This window comes from Coturnix japonica, chromosome 17, assembly GCF_054131305.1.
Source record: "Coturnix japonica strain WE chromosome 17, WE-NBRP24, whole genome shotgun sequence".
Lineage (NCBI taxonomy): Eukaryota > Metazoa > Chordata > Aves > Galliformes > Phasianidae > Coturnix > Coturnix japonica.
In genome coordinates this window covers 13,491,869-13,515,391 of record NC_140679.1, presented here as the reverse complement: position 1 = coordinate 13,515,391, position 23,523 = coordinate 13,491,869, and the positions used below count along the sequence as shown (strand labels likewise).

The window sequence follows — 23,523 nt, the reverse complement described above, 5'->3', positions numbered from 1 at the left end:
GCTTTCTTCCCTAAAGAACAAATTAGAGGTCTGCAAACATTACTGGATCGAATGCTCCATCTCTTGTTATGTTACTGTTCTTCATTCCTTCCAAGCATGCTGAGTAAATACAAACAACCAAGGGTCCACTTCTTTAATTATGTAAGCAGTTAGAAAAAAAAAAAAACCATCAACTAATTTGAAATGAAGAAAAAAATTAAGACCAACATCCACTTAAAAACATGTTTTCACAGCATCCTCTGAGCACCGAAGCCCCTGCATGTCTCAGCTGGAGTACTCTACGAGCAGGAATCTGCTTTACCTCATTCAAATCAAAAGGAAGGCCTTTAGCTGGCAGTACTCAAGGAATCATTGCCAGGTTGGCTGCCCCCCCAGTAGAAACCCAGGGGGTTCTGCTCGTCATTTCTTGCCATCAGATCTTCCAAATAGGCTGAGCCAACAACAGGTTTTTCTTTATAGAGATAATATGAGTTCATTCTGGCACAGCGTGGAGTTCCATCTCAGTCATCAAATCTCTGCTTAACAAGGCCTTCGATATATATATATAAATTAAATTATAAACAAGAACTTCAGCACTGCGCTGGATCAGAGTAAGTGCACTGCGCACATTTGAACTAAATACAGCTTTAAAAGCTTCCACACCTTTTAATTGATAAGCCATGACAGCAGCTTTCTGTACATATACTACAAAAATAGTTAAGGTAAAATTATCAAAACAGAAGAAAATGGATTATACATTTCTCCATCTGTAAATATATGTCCTGATTGTTCAGGAATAATGAACGTTTTATTGCAGACTTTTCACGTGTCCATTGGGAATGCTTTTTTAAGTGTGTTAATTGATAATTAAGTGCTGTTTCATCGTAGTTACTCATTCTCTCAGGCGATAAATACAGATCTCAGTCAGGTCTTTTTGGTTTCATCCACTCAAAATCCAACAGCCAAATGAGGAAACTGTGAAGACAGATATTCTTATATCAGAACATTTCATCAATCAACATCAAATCAACGCATGGAAGAGGTGATGCAGAACCTTATCAGGAGCTGGTTCTGTAGCGGGTCACATTCAGCACCTAAATGCACACAAGGTCTGTGTTTATGCACTCAACACTCAATGAAGGCCAGGAGTTGTCATAAAAAGAGCCTTCCACCCATAGAACTGCCTTGTAAAAATCCTTCTCTTGGCCACTCTAGTTTCTTCAAGGTCCTGTCTATGAAGCATAGGGTATCTAAAAGCATGGATATTATGTGTTACAACAAAGATCATCTTACATTTAGCCATGTGCCCACCAACAGGAATGAGATCTGAAGAATATGTGGCTTCAAAAAGCTGAACAAACAGGGCATTCAAATGTACCCTGAAATGGATGCTATGCGTACTGCCATGTGGTTAATCTTACATTGAAAAGGAACTTACCTCCCAGTACATCTGGTCGTCAAAGTACTTGGAGACAGGGGTGGGCTTCAACAGTTTGAGGTTTAGGATTAAACCTAGTTGTAAAAACACATAGGATGGATGTATATCTGTACATGTATCATGGAAAGGGGAAGGCTGTGTAACTGAAGGCTTCTTAATAACACACATCCAAATGTAACATAGGCTAAAACACAAGATCAGAACAAAACACTTCAGCAGAGCCCCGTGGCTCAAGTTGACCTTAACTACAGAGAAGCTTATAGGTAAAAACCCATTAAACAACCTACCAGATTCTAAGGATATATAAAAAGTCTTTAACTTCTCACATGAAATGTCTGTATACGTCTCTTCTTCAAAGCCTATCCATGAAGAGTCCTTGGTGTTAAATGTTCCCAACTGCTTCTAGGTCAATATTTATCCATAGATTTATCCATTAGCACCCCAGTTATACTGGTGTCTGTTTGCAAAGGATGCTGACGTGGTAACAGCTGCAATAGGAAGACACAGCCCTTCTCCAAAGGAAAACATGGAAGATGAAACATGTTTTTCATGCTTACCTGTAATAAGGCCTGCAATCAAGGCAGTGCTGATGGTGAAACAGAAAGCCCCGATGTTCAATATGACCTGGTAACCAATGCTGAAAAGCAAAACAAGTGTTTCACCTTTGACAGCTGCTGACTGGAACATTCAGCCTGTGGATGTGTCTGCCCCACGTGGTCCCTGTGCACGGATCTGCTGCCATCACATCTCAATTCCTGTATCCAGATCTCTATACAGCTGCAGTTGGCTGTTTTAAGAGAGCTGAGCAGGAGCCTACAACCAAGTTATGCTGCACTGTGATTCATTCCTGTGTAAGCTGAGAAAACCACAGAACTTGTGGGAAGGATGCACTTTCCCAGCCTTCATCTCCTCTGTACACTGCTCTTAAGGGCCAAATCTAGGACTAAAACCTAACATGATTTATCTGTGAAGTCTTCCAAGCCTTCTGCAATTATGAGAACACTCAGGGCACCCTCCAGTAACGATTAAATAAACTTATTTTACACTTAAGGACAAACCTTCACGTACCTCGGTAACGTAGTCTGGATTTCCATTACAAAGAAAACAACCTGGGCAAGAGCTCCAAGCACAGCAGGCAAACCAAACGTGAAATGAACTCCAGATGCATCGTGAATCTTGAGAGGAGGGTTGAAGCAACTCTGGGAAGAGAGAAAAAAACCTGATATATGAGAACACAGGTTGATAACAGGACGGTGCCTATCTTCCAGTTAGCAAATTAACTTCAGTCTCTTAACTTCCAATCCCACATCCTGCTCAAGACTTCAGGTTTAATCTTCTCTAAAAAGAAGCTGACCTTGAGGTACGTCACACTGGAAAATAAGTTTACAACGTTTATACAAAAAGGAATTTCAGGTTTTGAGTGTTACCTGTAAACAGAAGGATCCCAATATGCTTATCACACTAGCAAGCAGACCCAAAATCATTGCAATCCAGGGATAGTTGATGCTGCTTGCTGCATAACCAATAGTCACCCCACCAGCCATTGCTGCCCTGTGGATATGGGACTGTAAAACAAAGTAACAAATAGAGAGGGGAAATTCAGTGGTTGCTTGTTGTACACAGTACATCAGGCTGGTTTTGGACTTTGTATACAGTGAGTTTCCATCAGAGAATACCATTTCTAAGTTAGTTTCTTCAGTCTTCTGCTTGGCAGCTTAATTATAACTGACACGCTGGAAACTCGGATTTGCTTTCATTTAATAGCTATTATACCCCTCAATGTATTACTGAGAGTAACAGAACAGCTTTTCCACACCGTCATTCTCTCTCATGTCTTACCATTCTGAACTTGCCATCCTTTGTGGTCAGACCAGACAAGGCAAAGGCAGTTACGGCGCTCACTGCAAGTGCTAAGCAGGTGTTGAGGATTGCTTTATTCTTTTCCAGTGCCAGTATAGAATTGAAGCTTGGCCAGAACACCCAGAGAAAGAGAGTGCCTTGGAGACAAAGACAAGCAATTATTACCTATCCTGAAACACAGTAAATCTACTATTGACTGTCTCTGGATGGTTCCAACCCATATTTTTGCATTCATTTCAACTTCTTCATTCAAAGAGAAGTTCCTGCCCATTGCAGTACAGACAGCCATGCCACTGCAGCCTAAGTTACACAGCACAAGTCACACTAATGAAGAAAATACATGGCTGCTTTAGGAATAAAATGGAACTCTAATATCACCACTCAGACCTCTTCTCATACTCCTGTCTGTATCCCGTTCCCCCCCCTTCAGCATGTTTTTATCTTACCGCTCACAGGACTAGGCAGGGACTGCATTGCCATATCACACTACAGCACCTTGATTTTGCAAACAGCATTTCAGCCCCAGATGGGAACTGTAAGCACTACTGAAATACAAGCCATAACCTCAGAGCACAAGTCCCTGACCAACATGTCCATACAAACCCCAAAGAGACAACTTAATTGAGAGAGGAGGGCACAGTCAACCTGCTGTTCTGCTTTCCTTGTGCTCTCACTGCAGTCTCTTTTTCCCTGCTGAAACATGAAACCAAATGTCTCACCCAACATTGCCAACAAGTCCGATTGTGAAGTACTTGCATTCTTGTCAGACCTTGGTGATGGCTCAGAGAAACGTGAGGATACAGCCAGACCAAAGTATGCCCCAAACAAGTGAACGTGCATCATGCTCACGTGGTATGAAACCTGCATCAATAGAGCAATGACATTTGTAAGTTATCTTGTGCCACTGGAGCCCTTCAATGCAGATCCTGATACAGTCAACTCATGCAGCCTCCCTATGAAGTCACTTGGTTTACGCTTTAAACGTGAGCTTTTAATGCCAAGTTAATTTATATGAGCTCACTGTAGCTCCTACACACACAGTTCATCTACAGAGAGCTTGGAGTGCATTGACACTGTGTTAAATGCAACTCTACCTCTACTGTACACATCTATCATTCACAGTGGAAACAGCAACATTTCCAACGTCCCTGTGAAACTCCCCCCCCATTACCTCCAGGATGTTCTCGTTGATCCATCTGCTCATACAGAAAACTATGATCTCTACAATTGTCATCACAATTGATTGCATGGGATTAATCATCCCAAGAACAGCTCCAATGGAGATGACCACAGCAACCATGCTCATAGCAGCTTGCACTATGCTATAATGAAAAGAAGGAAAGAAAAGAAGAAGAAAACATTACAATTCCATGTCAGGAGTGTACTCAGGCAATGAAGAAGGAACAACAGAACTCATTACCTGCTCAGGCTGCCTTCCAGTGTTCTGTCACTCAGGAGAACTGGTACATTTTCCATCAGGATGGAGCACTGGACACCAAGGACGATGATCAGGAGGTTGAATCCCACGCTGCTAAAACTGTATCGCTTCAAAAACATCAGGAAAAAGCCAAAGCCAAAAACCAGCACGTGGCTGACATCCTGCAGGGCTGTGTGACAGAAGAGAGCAGAAGAGCAGGAAAGTGATTCAAACAGGCTGCATTTCTGCCTTAAAAATACAACAATGAGCTAAGAAATCTTTCCATTAAACATCAGGCACCTTTAGTAACTAGTTTAAGGAAACCCAAAGCTTTATTTCTCCTCCATGTGGAAACAGAAAGATGATGCCACACTGAAGTTTAGTTTTACAGCCCTTTCCCATGCTGAGACCTCAGCAGTTCTGCACCCAGAGCACTGCCTGTCCTCAGGAGTTACTTATACTCCTATATCTATAATATATCCCATATATTATGGAATTTATACACATAGGGACAGCGGAAAACGGATGAGCAATGCAATCTCTATTGCATAGCACTCTGTTGACTGCCTTTGCTTTCATATATGTAACTATGAATACAATGAATACAATACATCCCAATGAATACAATGAATATGATACAGTACATCCCAATATGATACAATGAATACAATACGAATACAATACATCCCAATGCAAAAGATAAGCCTGCATTCAATCCATCCTATCACGGTCTTACCTGCATAATGAATTCCTGCACCCACATCTGAGAACAAGAAGTAAAAGAGGACGATGAAGGCAGCTTCCAGAGAGAGGATCAGCCATGGCACACTGCATCGAAAGCTGCGGTAAGCAGCAGGCATTGTGCACCAGGTGAGACTTCAGCACAAGCACGTTAAGAGTTTCTCCTATCAACAGTGTTTGTGTCACCTCAAAGCTACAGTTAAGGAGGGGGGAGTGGGAATAAAAGCGAGATAAAAAGCCAAAGAGGCATCAGCAACCAGCAGTCCTTATCTGGTGCACGTCAGGAACCCAGACTCAGCTGACATGGATTAAACTCAAACATACTCACAAACAGAGCCATGTAAATGGTCAGTGCTGGAGTTCTAATGGATATTTATCCCATGGTGTCCAGCTGCTGCAGCTCCTCATATCTGCTGAATGGCCAGAGCAGAACACAGGCTCACAGGAGCAGAAGGCTCATGCAATATCATTGTTTCTTTATATTGCTTGTAGGCACCGCTGTGACCTCAGGGAAGGCTCTGCTGAGATTCCACTTGTGCTTCTCACCTTTGTTAATCTACAACCCACCAGCCACAACATCCCCCTGGGTAACGCCAGGCCTGGAAGCTGCAGACAGACACAGTGCAGGCTTTTAACTGCGAACCAGCCTGATTCCATCCTAACCTGCATCAGCTTCTATTGCCACAGCGCAGCTGTGAGGTGCCCTGTGCTTTGTGTGTCCTTACATGTATTTTCTTTAAACAAGGAGCCATTAAAGGCAGCATTTGGGGCACACAGCACAGGGCTGTGTGGCAAAGCTGCTGCATCCCATGTTAAATGGACACCCACCATCCCACCCAGCTCCTTTTGGGGGGGGTTTGGCAGCTTTGGTGGGTAACTCAGACCTTGTTCAATGTCAGCTGAGCTGCTTTAGAACTATCAGCTCTACAGCAACAAACAGAGCTGGGGCTGCAGTGACTTCACCATCACAGCGCTGCCATCTGCAACCTGGGAACCACAGCCGGGATCCTGCCCTCCAGCCGCCATCCTGGATGTGTGAAGTTCAACAAAATTACCCCTTTTTTTCCCCCTTTTTTCGGACATTTACTACAAATTCTTCCAGCACAAACAATGGGGGAACACAAGAACACATCCCAAAGGCGACAGGCCCCGACAGGCCCCGACAGGCCCCGACAGGCCCCGACAGGCCCCGACAGGCCCCGACAGGCCCCGACAGGCCCCGACAGGCCCCGACAGGCCCCGACAGGCCCCGACCCCATGACGCGGCAGGCCTAACCGGAAGGGGCGGGGTTAAGGCCTGTTCCGGTTCCGCCTCCTCTTCCCATTAGTTGAGCGCCCCCCCCACCCACAGGCCCTGCCTTAGGGACGGGCTTCCCATTGGTCGAAGGCTCGCTGCTTTCCTGGCTTCTGATTGGCTCGTCTCCCAACGCCGTCCGTGTTTGGGCCGATCTGAGACGCCCCGCCCCCTTCCTGCTCCGCCATTGGTCCGCTCTCCTGTCAATCTCCTCAATGTGTTTCCGTGCTGCTGTCCGCACAGAGCCGCGTTGTTGTGGCGCTCCCTGAGCTCTGCGATGTGATTTGTCAGCGGGGCTGTCAATCAATCTGAGGGGCGGCCCTTCGGGGCTGCGGAGACAGAGGAAATTGAGCCCGCCTTCTTCCGCTTCCGACTGGATGGCTGAGCTGTCCTTTCAGCTCCGCTCCTCTTTCCTATTGGGCAGCGCTGCTGTCAATCACAGCACGGACGGAACCAGCGTTGACGGGCAGTAGGCGGGAGGAAAGCGAGAGCTGCTTCGCGATTGGCTGAAGAGCCGTCAGTTCACAATCCCTGCTCTGCGATAGGCTGTCGCGGCCGTCAATTAAACGCGTGGGCGGGACGCTCGATGACGCGGGGCGGGACCAACATCGCGGCACTCTCATAGGGCATCTCAGCCGTCCGTCTGCCTTTTCCCACCGCTGATTGGTCCACAGAGCCGTCATTCTTGCGTCACCAGCCGTTTGATTGGGTGTTGCCGGGGAGGGCGGGGCGCTGCGCGGCGGCTGCGCGGAGAGCCGCGGCGGGGAGGGCCGGACCAGGAATTATTTTTATTTCTTTGTTTCCCGGGTTAGAAAAAAAAAAAAAAAAGAAAAAAAAATTAGAAGAAAAAAAAAAAAAGAATAAAAGGGAAAAAAAGCCAAAAAACGGCAGAAGGGAAAAGGACGGAGGAGGAGGAGACGAGGAGACGAGGCCGCATGGTGCCGTGACGGGCCGGGGAACATGAAGCGGCGGAGCGCGGAGTGCAGCAAGTTGAGGAGACCGCTGAGGAGGAACCGCATCGCTGAGGGGATTTACGGCAGGTAACGGATATGATAGGATATAATGGGGGTAATGGGGATCTATGGGGGTAATGGGTAACGTAATGGAACCGCATCGCTGAGGGGATCTACGGCAGGTAACGGATATAACGGGGGTAATGGGGGTAATGGGGATCTATGGGGTAATGGGTAACGGAATGGAACCGCATCGCTGAGGGGATCTACGGCAGGTAACGGATATAACGGGGGTAATGGGGATCTATGGGGTAATGGATAATGGGGGGTAATGGGGGTAATGGGGATCTATGGCAGGTAATGGGTAACGGAATGGAACCGCATCGCTGAGGGGATTTACGGCAGGTAACGGTGTGATACGGTATAATGGGAGATATACGGCAGGTAACGGTGTGATGGGGGGTGATAGGGTATAATGGGGATCTATGGGGTAATGGATAATGGGGATCTATGGGGGTAATGGGTAACGTAACGGGTAATGGAATGGAACCGCATCGCTGAGGGGATCTACGGCAGGTAACGGATATAACGGGGGTAATGGGGGTAATGGGGATCTATGGGGTAATGGATAATGGGGATCTACGGCAGGTAATGGGTAACGGAATGGAACCGCATCGCTGAGGGGATTTACGGCAGGTAACGGTGTGATACGGTATAATGGGGGTCTATGGGGTAATGGATAATGGGGATCTGTGGCAGGTAATGGGTAACGGAATGGAACCGCATCGCTGAGGGCATATACGGCAGGTAACGGATATAACGGGGGTAATGGGGGCAATGGGGATCTATGGGGTAATGGGTAATGTAACGGGTAATGGAATGGAACCGCATCGCTCAGGGGATCTACGGCAGGTAACGGTGTGATAGGATATAATGGGGATCTATGGGGTAATGGATAATGGGGATCTATGGCAGGTAATGGGTAATGGAATGGAACCGCATCGCTGAGGGGATCTACGGCAGGTAACGGATAGAATGGGGGTAATGGGGGTAATGGGGATCTATGGCAGGTAACGAGTGTAATAGGGTATAATGGGGATCTATGGGGGTAATGGATAATGGAATCGAACCGCATCGGTGAGGGGATCTACGGCAGGTAACGGATATGATAGGATATAATGGGGATCTATGGGGTAATGGATAATGGGGATCTATGGCAGGTAACGGATATAATGGGGGTAATGGGGGGTAATGGGGGTAATGGGGATCTATGGGGGTAATGTATAATGGGGATCTATGGCAGGTAACGAGTGTGATGGGGTATGATAGGATATAATGGGGATCTACGGCAGGTAACGGATAATGGGGGGTAATGGGGATCTATGGGGGTAATGGGTAACATAACGGGTAATGGAATGGAACCGCATCGCTGAGGGGATCTACGGCAGGTAACGGATATAACGGGGGGTAATGGGGATCTATGGCAGGTAATGGGTAACGGAATGGAACCGCATCGCTGAGGGGATCTACAGCAGGTAATGGGTGTGATAGGGTATAATGGGGATCTACGGCAGGGAACGGATATGTATAGGGTGTGATAGGGTATAATGGGGTGTGATAGGGTATAATGGGGATACACGGCAGGTAATGGGTAATGTAATGGAACCGCATCGCTGAGGGGATCTACGGCAGGTAATGGTGTAATGGGGTGTGATAGGGTATAATGGGGATCTATGGCAGGTAACGGATATGATGGGGGGTAATGGGAGATACGGCAGGTAATGGGTAGAATGGGGTAGAATGGGGATCTACGGCAGGTAACGGATAGAGCGGGGTAATGGGGATCTATGGCAGGTAATGATGGGGTATAATAGAGCGGGATGTAATGGGTAATGGGGATCTACGGCAGGCAATGGGTGGGCCAGGGGTAATGGGAGATATGGCAGGTAATGGATAGAGTGGGGTATAATGGGGATCTATGGCAGGTAACAGATATGATGGGAGATACGGCAGGTAACGGGTGGGCCAGGGGTAATGGGGATCTACGGCAGGTAACGGATATAATGGGGTATAATGGGTAATGGGGATCTATGGCAGGTAATGGATAGAGTGGGGTATAATGGGGATCTACAGCAGGTAACGGATATGATGGGAGATACGGCAGGTAACGGATAGAGCGGGGCATGATGGGGATCTATGGCAGGTAACGGATAGAGCAGGGTATAATGGGAGATACAGCAGGTAATGGATGGAGCGGGGAGTGGGGGAGTATGAGAGGGGAGGGCACCAGCCTCAGCCCCCCAGTCTGTGTGAGCACAGGTAACAGGCGGCCCCATGGTTTATGGGGGGATAAGAGCTGGGAGAGAGCAGCGATGTGATGGTACCGTCACCAGCTGGAGGGGGTTGGGGGCTCAGTGTCATTGGGGCTGCAATAAGAGTGGATGTGGAGCTGAGGGACATGGTCATAAGGCCACGGTTGGGCTGTGTGGTCCCAGTGGCCTTTTCCAACCTTGGTGAATCTATAAAGTCTATGAAAACTATAAAATCTGTGATATCTGGCTTCATAAAGTTGTATCAGTACAGCGTCCTGTTTCTGCTTCCAGCCCCGCTGAGCTTTGGCTGCTCACTAAGCCCCAACCTGCAGCTGCTGCCTTATAGGAGGCAGCAGGTCGGTGGGCAGCTCCGTGTATGACAGTCATTGCCATGAGCTCCTCACCTCTTGGGGAAGCTCTGCTTGATATGGGAGCGTCTTGTTTTGGGCTCCTGTTGTTGAGCAAGCAGTGCTTGGATGTTAGTACATGATGCTGGGATGGTTAAAGTGATGCCTGGATGGTTAAAGCGATGGTTGGAAGTTATTATGTGAGTTGCCTTAGTGCCATAGGTTGGTTTTTGCCCTCACTTTCTCCTCATCATTCAGGGATGTCACATACAGGCAGCGTCTCTATAACGACTGGATTCCAGCTCATTAAAATGACTCTGGTTACTGCAGCTATTTACCCAACTTATCTTAATTGCTGCCCTGCACAAACCCAGTCAGTGCAGCTATCAGGGGGCAGCATCGCAGCGCTACAAACAGAGCAGAGGCTGAGCAAACAGCTTGATGAGCGTGTTTGAATCTTGTAGGGTTTGTGTTTGCTTTTTAATTGAAGCCCAATTGTCCCACCCTCATCCCAGACCTTCATTGAACTCACATAGTGGGGAGCGGAGCTGAGAGCTGCGATGCTGGAGAGTTTGGGAGCTGATTCCTTCAGCCCTTCATGGCAACCAACCTGCAAACATGCAGCCCTCTGTATCCTTCAAGCTGCTCCTTGTATTTTGGGTGCCATCATTTCTTATCCTGCCAAGCTAATATCACATATAAAGCACAGCAAAGACCTGAGCAATGTACAGGTATTACCTGTGCAAGGGATGCTGTGATCTTTAGGACATAGCCGTGCTTTCAGAGCCACCCAAGGGCTGGTGAGTGGGCTCAGGAGGTCTCTTGTCTCCACAGTTGACATTCAGACCTTTGCTTTATGCCTTTTCAGCTCCGTTGCCATCATTTTACACTCAGCATCCTTTTGTCTTTGGCACTGCACGTGCATTAGGATTTGAGCTGTTCATTGAGGTATTTGTGGCTGCTTGTTGTCGAGGCAATCGGAGTTGACTTGTTGCTGCTCCTCTTCCTTGATGTCTTTCAAAGTGCTGCTTGCTTGGTCCCCATTGAGTCCCATTAGTGGTGCAACAGAGCAGGATCCTTCCCACCAAAGCCCCATTCCATTCTGTTGCCGTTTGACCTTTGAGTAAAGCAGCTCCTGCTCACACCTGACCTCAATTCACCTCTTGGTGTAAAGCCCCCCCCCCTTCATCCCATGCTCCCCCCATAGGAATCCTCCTCCTGTGGGTCAGCAAACTGATTGCCTGGATTTATGCATTCCTTTGCAGCAGCATCAGTGGGTGTCAGAGCTGCAGGTGTGGGGTCACAGAGCAGCAGCGTATGGCACAGGGGGACAATAGAGGGAGAAGCAGCACTGGGAAGGGCTGATAGAAAGCAGGGGGAGGAGGGGGCTACTGCTGCCTTTGGGCCGTGGTTCTATGCACATAATCCCATTTGGAGGGTGTCACTGTGCCTTTGTGGATGGGATCTGTGTGTTCCTCCCAAGGATCCCCCCCAGCTGCAGCGTGCTGCAAATACACCCTTTTTGTTGTTGGCTTTTTGGTGTTGTTGGTTGTTTTTTTTTTCCCCTACATGGATGTATTTGTTTGAACGTAGATATGTTTAAATATACCCCTTTGACAGCTCGGCATCAAAACACTCTTCCCGATGGCTGTAGTTAAAGGCTTAAAATATACCTTCATTTATTGGCCATCGTGGGGTTTGTGCTCAGCGCAGCAGACAATGGGAGAACAGCTGCGGTGTGAGGAGGGGGAGGCAGAAACGTCTCAGCCCCGAGGATGGGGGAGCGTGGAGCAGGAGCGGAGCAGAGCACTGCAGCTGTGGCAGCGTCTCTGTTTGCCTGGCTTTGCTTTGGACAAACACACTGCAAAGCAAAAGGGAGCTGGGGGCTGAGCGGATGGTCAGAGCAACTCGCCGCCTTCCTTACTGCTGTAACAATAAATGCAGTTGAATGTGTGAGACGAGGCTTGATTTTAATGGAAGACAGCCTGTAGATGGATTATTTTGTATGAAATCTTCCCTCCTGTTACTGGCAGCTTTTATTCCTGACCTTTTAGTTCATTAAATCAAAGAGTTGGTAAGTTCATACGGTTGTTTGCTCACTGTATTTTCTCCCCCAGCCTTTCATTGGAAGTGCTGACCGAGGTGACTTTTCTTCTCTCCCTGCAGTACCTTCCTGTACCTGAAGTTCCTGGTGGTTTGGGCGCTGGTGCTGTTAGCAGACTTTGTCCTGGAGTTCAGATTTGAGTATCTGTGGCCCTTCTGGCTCTTCATCAGGAGCGTTTACGATTCCTTCAGATACCAGGGCTTGGTGAGTACAGCACGGAGCTGATGGATCTCCTGTTAGGTGTCAGGGTGATCTCTATGTTCCACACCTTGTTTAGAGGCAGTTTAGATGCTCAGCTCCACAAAGTGACCTGAGCTCAAATCTCTTCCTTCTCACATTGCCCCTTTCATCTGCTGTGGAAGCGGAACACATCGCTATCCAAGTATTCACTGGAGGCAGATAGCGTCTGAATTCCTGAGATAAGGGCATTTGTTTGGATCCTCCTCTATTAGAGCTTTCTTTAAGCCCTTTCCTGTTTAAATATTTACCGCTCGGGGAGGGTAAGTGACGCCGCTGATTTTTATTATGTGGTAGAATCTGGTCATGATAAGACAACATCAACACTGTGTGTCAGTGACCTTCCAACAAAGCAAGGAGTAAATGCAGCAGCTTGGGGCCATGCAGGAGGACTGGATGGGACACGGATATGGTCTGACTGCACATGTTGGCTCATAGTTGGACAGATGTGCCCTGCCATCAGCCAGGCTGCTCTGTTTGCTTGGGTGATCTTCATGATCCCTCCCAACCCTACTGGTGCAGTCACTTCTTTACCTTGACTATAAGTAACACTCGTTTCTATGCTGGCCTCCCTGGTGTTGTTTGCTGGAATAAACTGAAATTCTCTTCTTTCCCCCCACCCTCCTTTTCTTTTTAGGCTTTTTCAGTGTTTTTTGTTTGTGTGGCGTTCACATCAAATATAATATGTCTGCTCTTCATCCCGATACAATGGCTGTTCTTTGCTGCCAGCACGTATGTGTGGGTACAGTATGTCTGGCACACAGGTAGGTCACTGTTCTTCAACTAAAACATACTGATTAGAATATGCATCTTAATTAGTTCTTAATAACGTGCTGAACCCCTATTTGTGACGTTTGCTTTGATGTACTTTATTTCCAGGTGAGAAATGTTCTTTTTGTTATCCTTGGTATCTTTATGTCGTCTCTCTTTGTACATCTTGTGGTTAATCATCACTTAATGATTAACTGCTGGAACTGAAGGTCTGTCAGCAGGAGTTCCTGACTCCAGAGCTCTCCTGCACAGCTCAACAAGCACTGAGCAAATACAAGAGCTCTGAAATGATACCGTACCCTTCCCACTGCTCAACCAACACGCAGTTTAATTGGGATATCACCCTATATCCCAATGGATTTAATACAGGCAGACTCCTTGCTTTGCTTAAAGGCAGCTTTTTGTCCCCCAGGACCTTGATGGTTGGGGCTTTGGTGGTGTTTGTGTGTTAGTCTTGCAGTCAGATGATGGGAGCTTGCAGGGTGGCACAGATCACCTTCTCAGTTTGCTGGTGCCTCCCTGACGAGTTAATCGTGGGTAATAATGACAGCGTGGGAGTTCATGGAAAAGACTCTGAACCAGCTGCTGCCCAATGTAAAATAGATTAAAAATAAAACCCCAAACCTGGGTTTATTTTTAGGTTTGCGTTAAGATGTCGAAGCTTTGTCTTGAGTTGTTCACAGAGTAAAGGCAGAACCTGATGGGCCGGGTTGAACTTCAGCTGTTCAGCTCTGATTCCCTGCAGCCTTAGGAGTTAATTTTTCTTTAAGGCTAATTTAAGTCAATGGGAATATGCTCTTTTTTAGGTATCTTTTTAGGTAGTGTTTTTACCTACCAGAGCCATCCCTTGTAGCAGAGGGATTTTACCACAGGTCTCCAATTCGCATCAAAGAAAGCGCTTCAAGAGAGACCAAAGTAGAGAGCATAGTAAATAGAGCAAAGCAAATCACATCAGGGCCTCAAAATAGCACCCACAGCTCCAAACTGGAGACCTGTTTCCAAATAAGCACACGAGACATTGACGTCGGCGCGTAGCCAAGAACTTGATGAAGTTTGGGGCACGGAGCTGTAATTGAGTCCTGGGATCCTACAGCAGCAATAACAGGCAGCAGTGGTGGCTTCCATTGGCCAAAGGGGTTGAGAGCTGAGCTGTGCTCTGCTTGGCTTGGAAGGATCCATGTGCTGCCCTCCATTCCTCTGCCATAAGCGGCTCCTGGAGCCCATCTGCTCAGTGCTGGGCCTGGCAGATCCTGAGCTCGGGGTGGGGAAGCAGTGCTGGCTGTGAGGTTGGCAGCTGTAACATGAGCTCATCTGCAGCTCCTTGCACTCACATTCCCAGTCTATATACGGTGTTGTGCCGCTCCGTGCTGTTTGCTCCACCTCTGCTGGTTGTAATCGAACAAGATAAGGAGGCAAACATTCAGAACAGCTTTAAAGACACCCTCAATACTTTACCAAGCAAAAAAGCATCCCAGGCTCTCACCATTCCGTTTATAAATGTCTGAAAATTGCCCGTTGTCCTTTGGAAACCTTTAAAACTGACTTCAGAATGCCTTGTAGTATAATACTGAGGTGTTTCTCTCTCTTTCCCTTTGTTTCTCCTTCCATCTCTCTCCCCTCCGCAGAGAGGGGTGTGTGTCTACCAACAGTATCACTGTGGATACTCTTTGTTTATATCGAAGCAGCAATTAGATTTAAAGATTTAAAGAACTTCCATGTGGACCTTTGCCGTCCCTTCGCAGCACACTGGTAAGTCCCCTTTGCTCATTGACTTTTGTTATTAAGCCTTTATTATTAAACCAGAGATTATTAAACCAGAGGGATCGATACTCAAGGCTTCGGATGTTGGTTCAGGGTTTGGCTGCTTGATTCTCCCTCTCACAGCTCTCACCTTAGGCATTGCATCCATAATACATGTTACATGTTAACCAAGTGTGGTTATCCTGAAGAGATTTGTGATGTTAAGCAGATTTTCCCTAATGAAGGATCCCTCTCTGTCCCCTCCTTCAGGAAGCAGAGGTGCAGTTCTCTACCACGATGCTGTGCTGGGTTTAATGCGTGCCCTCTTTTGTTCTCAGACTTTGGTCCTGTTTCCCTGTGGGATGGCCCTCGTTAATTTGGCATCTGTCGTTTTCATTTCTGTTGTCCACTCTGTGCAAATAAACCCCTTAAACACGAACTGAATTCAGCTCAGGTTACAAAACCAGCTCAGGAGCTGCGAAGAAAAGTCTTTCTATTGCTGAATTAGATGCAGACATCTCAGCTTGTCATCAGGGTTTTCAAACTGGAGCTACAGCTGGCTTTGCTCAGCATCACAAAAGGAGCTTTGGCAGATGCATATGCAAATGGTTCTTGCGTACTTAGAAATGCAGATTGCACAGTGCTGTTACTGAGCAAGGAGTGGGAAGACTTCCATGGTTAATGCAGTCATTTAGATGGGAGTTCTCCCCAGTGTAGGACACCTTCTGTGTTCAGAATGCAGATTCGTGGTGCTTTCTTACAAGGCTTTACCAAAGACGTTGTACTTTTGTATGGAGATGTTTGCGTGGCCCCTCAGGAACAAGCTGGATTGCAGTTGGCTGTTACCTCCTGGAGAGATGCACAGTTGCACCTTGTGCTTGTCCAGCAGCTGGCACTGCTATGCACCCTGCAGTTGCATTGTTGTCATCATTTATGTTACAATTAGTCTGTCTGTAACGAACCGAGGCTTGGTAACAAAGTCTCTACGTTTTAATTCTAGCACAGCAAAAAAGTTCATTAATTTCCATGCGGAATAATAAAGTTGCTCTTCTTTTTTTTTCCCCTTTAGCATTGGTTACCCTGTCGTCAGTTTGGGCTTTGGCTTTAAAAGCTACGTCAGCTACAAAATGCGTTTAAGAAAACAGAAAGAAGTGCAGAAAGAGAACGAGTTCTACATGCAGCTCCTGCAGCAAGCACTGCCCCCGGAGCAGCAGATGCTGCAGCGACAGGAGAGGGAGGCAGAGGAAGGTGAGCTGCACCTCCTGCTTTTTCATGCTGCCAGAACCTCAAAGTTCTGCTGCTTTCATCCATTGTGATCCTAAAGGAAGGCTGAAATAAACCTTTTGTTTGGGTTGGGGTGGGTCTTGTCATAGAATGTTGGGTTGGAAAGGACCCCAATGGTCATCCAGTTCCAACCCCCTGCTGTGTGCAGGGTCACCAACCAGCAGCCCAGGCTGCCCAGAGCCACATCCAGCCTGGCCTTGAATGCCCGCAGGGATGGGGCATCCACAGCCTCCTTGGGCAACATGTTCCAGTCAACACCACCCTCTGGGTGAAAAACTTCCTCCTAATATCAACCTAAACCTCCCCTGTCCCCCTAAGCCGACTCTTAACAATTGCCTTCTGCAGAAGAGATGGTTGCAGACTCCATCATTTCTCTTTGTGTCGTAATATTGATTGATTTTAACGAACTAATGGGTGTTTTTTCCTTTATTTTCTTTGGTATTGCAGCCAAAGGTTTATCTGAGATGGATTCCTCGATGCTTTTGCAGCACAATGGAGGCATTCCAGCAAATAAGAAGTTATCTGCAACATTACCAGAGCTGGAATATAGAGAAAAAGGGAAAGAAAAGGACAAGGATGCTAAGAAACACAACCTTGGAATCAATAACAACATATTGCAACCTGTAGACTCTAAAATACAAGAGATCGAATATATGGAAAACCATATCAATAGTAAAAGGTTAAATAACGACCTTGTAGGAAGTACAGAAAACCTCTTAAAGGAGGACTCATGCACTGCCTCGTCCAAAAACTACAAAAATGTCAGTGGGGTTGTGAACTCCTCCCCCCGCAGCCACAGTGCGACCAATGGGAGCATCCCTTCAGCATCCACTAAGAATGAGAAGAAACAGAAGTGTCCGAGCAAGAGCCCGAGCGCACATAAGGACTTAATGGAGAACTGTATTCCCAATAACCAGCTCAGCAAACCAGATGCGTTGGTGAGGTGAGTTTCATTGGGTTGCAGCGTCCTGGCCTCTCGTGGTGCCATTGGGATTGTTTGGGGTTTTATTTTCTTAGTTGGTCTTCTAAGGGAAATGTAACTTATCATCCCATAGAGAGGACAGAGCTGGTTTGTGATGGGGTAAGGCAGCAGGCAGCCTGCTGGGCTTCTCCTCCTGGCTTTTACCTCCTGTTGGCCGTGCAGACTACATCAAACAGCTTCCTGTGTCCCTTGGGATGTGGTGCTCACCGACCTCACAGGGTGTTGTGGGGCTTTGTGGGTGACTGTGCCAGTCATTGGAGGGAAGGCGTGAGGAGAACATGGACGATGCTCATTGCAGAGCTTGGTGCATGTGTTCTTAGCAAACATTCCCAGGTGACCTTTCCACCTCCAGGGAATTCGGAGGGGTTCGGTGGTACCTGGGCAGGTTTTGGTGTCTCATTTGGTGGTGGGGTTTCTCTATTTCCCCCCTTGAAATGTTTGGCTTTTGCTTTTAATTCACAAGGACAAATGCAAAGTGTCGGCTGCCCTGCGACTCCTTGAAGCCACAACCTGAGCTTGCTGTGTGCATTACTGCTGACGTATCAGTTTAAATGCAGGCCACGGTGCTTTAACAGAGCTGTGAAGATGGGAGAGCTCACATCTTGATGTCTGCTCACCTGGAGTGTGCCCTGAGGAGCTGCTACAGCAGAACTGCAGTGCTGCACGCTCTCATTGGCAGCAGGGGCTCACAGCAACAGATGGGGCCACGAGAGAGCAAAACAAAGGACAGGTCTCATAGCAAAGCACACTGGGTCACGTAGAGCTTCAGTTTTTGTAGCCAGGTGATGATGGAGCAGTTGTAAGCGAAGGGACACTCGGTTCATCAGTGGGTTATGGGCAGCTGGAAGCAGCAGCCTAAGCTGGCTTTGCCTTCCCAAGGCAATAAGGGAAACGAGCCACTGTGGAGGTGACTGCTCAGTCATGTACTTCATTACTGAGATTGGTAATGATAGGCAGCAGCGCTTAAGAAAAGAGAAAGCATGTCCGTGTTTCTGGTGATGAGAAATGAAAGAAACCAGCCTCGTGTCTGTGTACAGAGAAGAGCTTGGATTTGCTTTTTTACAGCAGAGCATTTGGGGGCTGAAGATGAGCATGTGGCTCACAGTAGAGAATGCAGGATCTGATGTCTTAATGAGAGAAAGCAGGCAGGAAACATTCAGTCCTTGCACTGTGATGGGTTATTGGCTTCCTAACTCATATGGGGAGGGCACTTGAATTCATGTTGAAGCTCAAGGTGTAGAAATAACTTGTTGTCCTCAGCATGAAGCATTCATTTGCTTCGTGCCATTCCTGTTTGCCCACTATGGTTTTTCTTCTACCTATGCGTACATTTAGGATGTATTTTTTTAGTCCTGTGGGGAGCACAGAGGTGAGCTGGAGGCCTCTCCTTACAAACTACTGTGTTTATTTAACTCATTTGGGATGAAAATCTATTAATAAGCTTGCATGACTTGTTAAGGCTGCAATGATGAGTGTGGCAGATTCTCTCAGTTCAGGAGGAATTGAAACTAAATTCACCGAGTCCTGAATTATGGATAAGGTGACACATGTACAACTTGTGCTTCAAGGAAAAAACCCAATTGTGTTTAGTAAGAATTCAGGAGTGCGGTGCGACGTCAACACAGCCTGAATTGGGTGAGAAAAGCAATAATGGGCTCTTGTGGTCACCTGTCAGCCATGGGGGTTTCTCAGCCTTATCAGTTTTGTTTCTGCTTGGAGGGATGGAGGTGATTCCATCACGTGTTCTACAGTGCTGCAGTGCATGGAGGGGACCAGGATTCCTGTGGGTTTACAAAGTGTGTGCATAGCTGTATGTAGAGCTGCATGTGTAGAGTTACCTACGAGGTGATGCAGCAAAGAGAGGCATCATTTCCGAGCTGATCATCCAATGCATTGGAACCTTTGGGTAACAGGAAAGTCCTTTAAACTGAACGCTCTCTTTTCAAATTGTCTGTCTTAGGTTGGAACAAGACATTAAAAAGTTAAAGGCTGACCTGCAAGCAAGCAGGCAGATCGAGCAGGAGCTGCGCAGCCAGATCAGCTCTTTGAGTAACACAGAGCGGGGAATTCGGTCTGAGATCGGACAGCTCCGGCAGGAAAACGAACTGCTCCAGAACAAGTAGGTGCTCTGCAGAGCTGTGTGAGTTGGGTGCTGATGGCTGCAGTTTGCTGGAGGGGGAAATGTTAAGTCTTTGTAAAGTAGGAGGTGCTTGCTTGCAAGAAAGGAAGACTCGCTTGGGAACAAGTGTTGTAAGTGAAAACCTGTGTTAAATCTCATACCTGTCACCTTCCAGATTGCACAATGCTGTACAAATGAAACAAAAAGACAAGCAGATGATCAGCCAGCTGGAGAAGAAACTGAAGGCAGAGCAAGAGGCAAGAGCCTTCGTAGAAAAACAGCTCATGGAAGAAAAGAAGAGAAAGAAGTTGGAAGAAGCCACCGCTGCACGTGCTGTTGCATTTGCTGCTGCTACAAGGTATGTGGATCTGCCCCATTAGGAACATCAGCTCCACAGAATGTCTCAGATGATGGAGGCACTGAGTTACCAGCTGTATGGAGGCTGTGCTGGCAGAGAGCTGTTGTGCCCTGTGTGGGTCAGACCCCCAACTTCCCAGTCCTCGAGGTGTAAAGTTGGGCAACTCTTTGGAGTTCTTTATTAATGCCATGGGGAAAATCTCTTACTGAACAGAACAAAGTTACCTTTCCTTTCTTACCCTACAATCCCGATAGTACTTGTCATGTAATGAGCTGACAGCCTCCTGCTCTTATTCAGTTTTCTCTTTCAATACTTTTCCCGCAGAGGAGAATGTACCGAAACTTTAAGGAATCGAATCCGAGAGCTGGAGACAGAGTGCAAGAAGCTGACCATTGACATCAAGCTGAAAGAAGATCAGATACGAGAGCTAGAAATGAAAGTTCAGGTAACAAGAAAGTGCCAGGGCTTAGAGCAGCTTCACAGCGAGTGCTTTGAGACTCTCAGCTGGAAGGGACGAGCAAAAGGTCTCAGTGGTACAGACAGTAAGGAGCTGAGGAGCAGAAGAAATGGAACCTGCTCACTGCACTGTAACTGCTCTTTGTACAATATGGCTTTAATGGCTTGTGTGATGGTCGTGTGTAATTACTGCAGGTGATATTACAGCATCCTCAATTAACCATCATTTTAATTGGATTGTATTAATACCAGGCCCAGTGGTGCACTGTAGGGAAGGGAGACTTCTCAGTACATCTCATCCATGAAACCTACAGGAATAATATTTGTCCTCATTGCTCCTACAGGAACTGAGGAAGTACAAGGAAAACGAGAAGGATACGGAGGTGTTGATGTCAGCACTTTCAGCCATGCAGGATAAAACACAGCACTTAGAGAACAGCCTGAGCGCAGAGACACGGATCAAGCTGGATCTTTTCTCTGCATTAGGAGATGCAAAACGGCAGCTCGAGATTGCCCAAGGTAACACACGGTGGTGGGGAGGGTTGGGGCTGGGGAATCTTGGGGTCCCAAACCGCCCTGTTCCTCAGAGCTGGAGAACTTCTTTGGAAGAGCTAGAAGAGAAAATAGCCGAGCTGTCTGTTAGCCCTGTCCATGAATCTCCTAAAGAAAATAAAATGAAATGAGGGGATTAAAACCCAAAAGTCCCCCTGTTGGTGAGCAGAGAGGTGACCGTGTCGGAGTGCCACCAGAGGGCGCTTGGAGCCAGCACTTAACCCTGCTGGGCTGTCTGGTAGCTGGGCAGGCCCTGCAGCAAACGGAAGTGAGCTCTTGGTTTAGCAGCTGTTGAATTTCCTCGAAGTTCTTCTTCTTTTGCAGGAAGGTTTTCTTAGAATGAGAGTGTTTTTTCCTGTGCTCTTTATGTAGCTGTAATGAGTTTGTGAGTGTGCACAACTTGGGGGAGGGTGTAGAAAAACAGTGCAGACAGCTTTGAAAATAAGGGAAATAATGCATTTAATAACCCCCCCTTGAGGTGGTTGTGAAATGCAAACGGGACAGTGCAGAATAAAGATCATATTTTGGCACTGTGCAGTTGTGGATCCAAACATTGCAAAATGGAATAGAGGATCTGCTGGTGCGATGTGGTACCTTAAATGTAATTCATCTGCACAGAGGGGCAGCTCCACCGGGTCTGCTTTTGCTGTTAGGATATCAAAAAGCTGAATCCCTTCTGGCTGTTTGGCTTCACGGGATGAGCAGGAAGGTGGGAAGGTGCGGCTGTTCCTCAGCGATGCTCTTTGCCATTTCAGGGCAAATCATTCAGAAAGATCAGGAAATCAAGGAGCTAAAACAGAAGATTGCCGAAGTGATGGCGGTGATGCCCAGCATAACCTACACCGCAGCCACCAGCACGCTGAGCCCCGTTTCCCCACATTATTCTTCCAAATTTGTGGAGACCAGCCCTTCTGGACTTGATCCCAACGCCTCCGTTTATCAGCCCATGAAGAAATGAATGCCAACTCTTGGTTTTGCCCGGTGACGTTGTCGTACCGAAGGCTTCACACAGGAGCGTCTCTTTGCAGTCCGAGATGAAATCGTATCGTGTGAGACTGTTATTTGTTGTCATTAAAAACAAGAAAAAAAACATAAAAAAAAAAATAATAAACCCATCACCCATCTGGATCGACCGGAGCTGAACATCAGTTTTTTCTTGTAAATTTTTAGAGAACCTCACAGAACTTTGCAATTTATTTTCCTTGGCCAATGCATTAAAAACAATTCTTGGTTTTCAAGTAGCCAATTTTTGCCTTCTTATGTACTTGTGCATGGTTTCCTCTTGAAAATACAGGGCTTTGCTTGGTTTGGAACCCTTTCTTCTCCTGTTGTTTTATTTTATTTTAACGATTGAGTTGAATTTGCCAATCAGATCCATTGAGTGAGGGAAAACCTTTTTGTTTTGCCAGTGAAAGGGTGAAATAATCCAACAAAGCTTTGATTGCTAGATGTGTTAAATACAAGCATACGGTGTTGAGGAAGAGAATTTGAGTCCCCCCCCCTCCGAGGACCAAACAAAATTCAGGGGTGTTGTTTAAGGGAAAGGAGGAGGAAATGGGTGAGGTGGTCGTTGTGTGAATTATTTATGCTCCCATTGGTGTCTCTGGTCATTGAGAACTGCTGACAGTCTTGTTCACAGTGCCTTGGGAAAAGACATTTCAAGAGGAAACTTGATAGTTTATAAACTATTTTTCCCCCCTTCGCTGTCATCTAGCTTTATATCAAGCTCATTACAGAGTCTGCTGCAAATTGTACATGGTAATTTGGATGTTCATTATAAACCAAGGTTCCACCTCCTGTTCATTTCGATAGAAACTCAGCAGTGTTCTGTAACTTGCCTTGATACAGCATCACAGAAGGCACAATATTAACCCAGGAAGCGTTGTGAAGGCAGAGCTGTGCAATGTACTGTATACAAGAGACTGTAAAGCTGGCTAATAAAAGCTGCAGTTCTGGTTTTTTTTTTTATTATCATTACTTTTTTTTCTATCACCCCCAAGTGTGAAAACTTAAAACGGAGCTGAATGTTTCATTTCTTCAGCCTTTTGTGCCGAGGAGGTTTTTAAAGAGGCTTTTTTAATTGCACAAAGGTTTAAATTAAGATGTGTAGAATAGAATTGCCCAGGTTGGAAAAGACCTCAAAGATCAAGTCCAACCAGTTTAACCATAGTACCATAATGTAGGCTGGCAGAACAAACGTTTGCACTGCTGACTTCCAAAGGGCTGCAGGTGATTTGGAGGGTGGGTTGGATGGATGGGAGATAAAACTGCATCAGGCATGAGCAGAGTGAGCAGAATGAACCTAATATTGTGGAGCCTGGAAAGACAAAGTGCTTCTGAAAGGCTTTTTGTTGAGGTTTCCTGCCATTTGGTGCAGCTGATGAGAAGAAACAAGGACACAGGACCCACAGGGCAGTACAAGCATTAAGGTTTCATTATTTCCAGCACGGATATTGCCTTATGGGATAAACCTGGAGCCCCACCAGGGCTGTAACCTGTACCACCAGGGGTTCAATCCTTACCATAGCAGTGTTACTCAGAGCTGCTGGAGGTTCCCATGATGGAATATCATCCCCATC

General features: G+C 46.8%; 2 protein-coding genes across 8 annotated transcripts; one reads left to right on the top strand and one right to left on the bottom strand.

Annotated features, from left to right (window-relative positions):
- Positions 1–119: 119 nt before the first annotated feature.
- On the bottom strand, positions 120–5,991 carry RHCE (Rh blood group CcEe antigens). 4 transcript variants are annotated; one of them, XM_015883370.3, is made up of 10 exons: positions 5,764–5,991; positions 4,698–4,884; positions 4,449–4,599; positions 3,997–4,138; positions 3,257–3,414; positions 2,845–2,982; positions 2,486–2,616; positions 1,975–2,054; positions 1,418–1,491; positions 120–954 (listed from the first exon to the last, which is right to left on the bottom strand). In XM_015883370.3, the coding sequence occupies exons 2-10, from the start codon at positions 4,832–4,834 to the stop codon at positions 928–930; spliced, it is 1,038 nt and encodes a 345-aa protein (XP_015738856.1). In that variant the 5' UTR covers positions 4,835–4,884; positions 5,764–5,991; the 3' UTR covers positions 120–927. The 4 variants fall into 4 exon arrangements, 3 of the variants coding, with proteins under 3 accessions (XP_015738856.1, XP_032304813.1, XP_085374538.1); XM_032448922.2 differs by lacking the exon at positions 5,764–5,991 and adding an exon at positions 5,431–5,610; XR_014935286.1 differs by lacking the exon at positions 5,764–5,991 and adding an exon at positions 5,431–5,632 and having other exon boundaries at positions 626–954; positions 1,975–2,230.
- Positions 5,992–7,455: 1,464 nt separating this feature from the next.
- MACO1 (macoilin 1) lies at positions 7,456–22,904 on the top strand. Of its 4 annotated transcripts, none has more exons than XM_015883361.3 (11): positions 7,456–7,769; positions 12,508–12,649; positions 13,320–13,446; positions 15,079–15,202; positions 16,263–16,441; positions 16,925–17,420; positions 19,420–19,578; positions 19,754–19,936; positions 20,261–20,381; positions 20,737–20,911; positions 21,700–22,904. In XM_015883361.3, exons 1-11 carry the CDS (start codon positions 7,690–7,692, stop codon positions 21,900–21,902), a joined length of 1,989 nt encoding a protein of 662 aa, XP_015738847.1. In that variant the 5' UTR covers positions 7,456–7,689; the 3' UTR covers positions 21,903–22,904. The 4 variants fall into 4 exon arrangements, with proteins under 4 accessions (XP_015738847.1, XP_085374535.1, XP_085374534.1 ...); XM_085518408.1 differs by lacking the exon at positions 7,456–7,769 and adding an exon at positions 9,702–9,733; XM_085518410.1 differs by lacking the exon at positions 7,456–7,769 and adding an exon at positions 12,107–12,415.
- Positions 22,905–23,523: the final 619 nt, after the last annotated feature.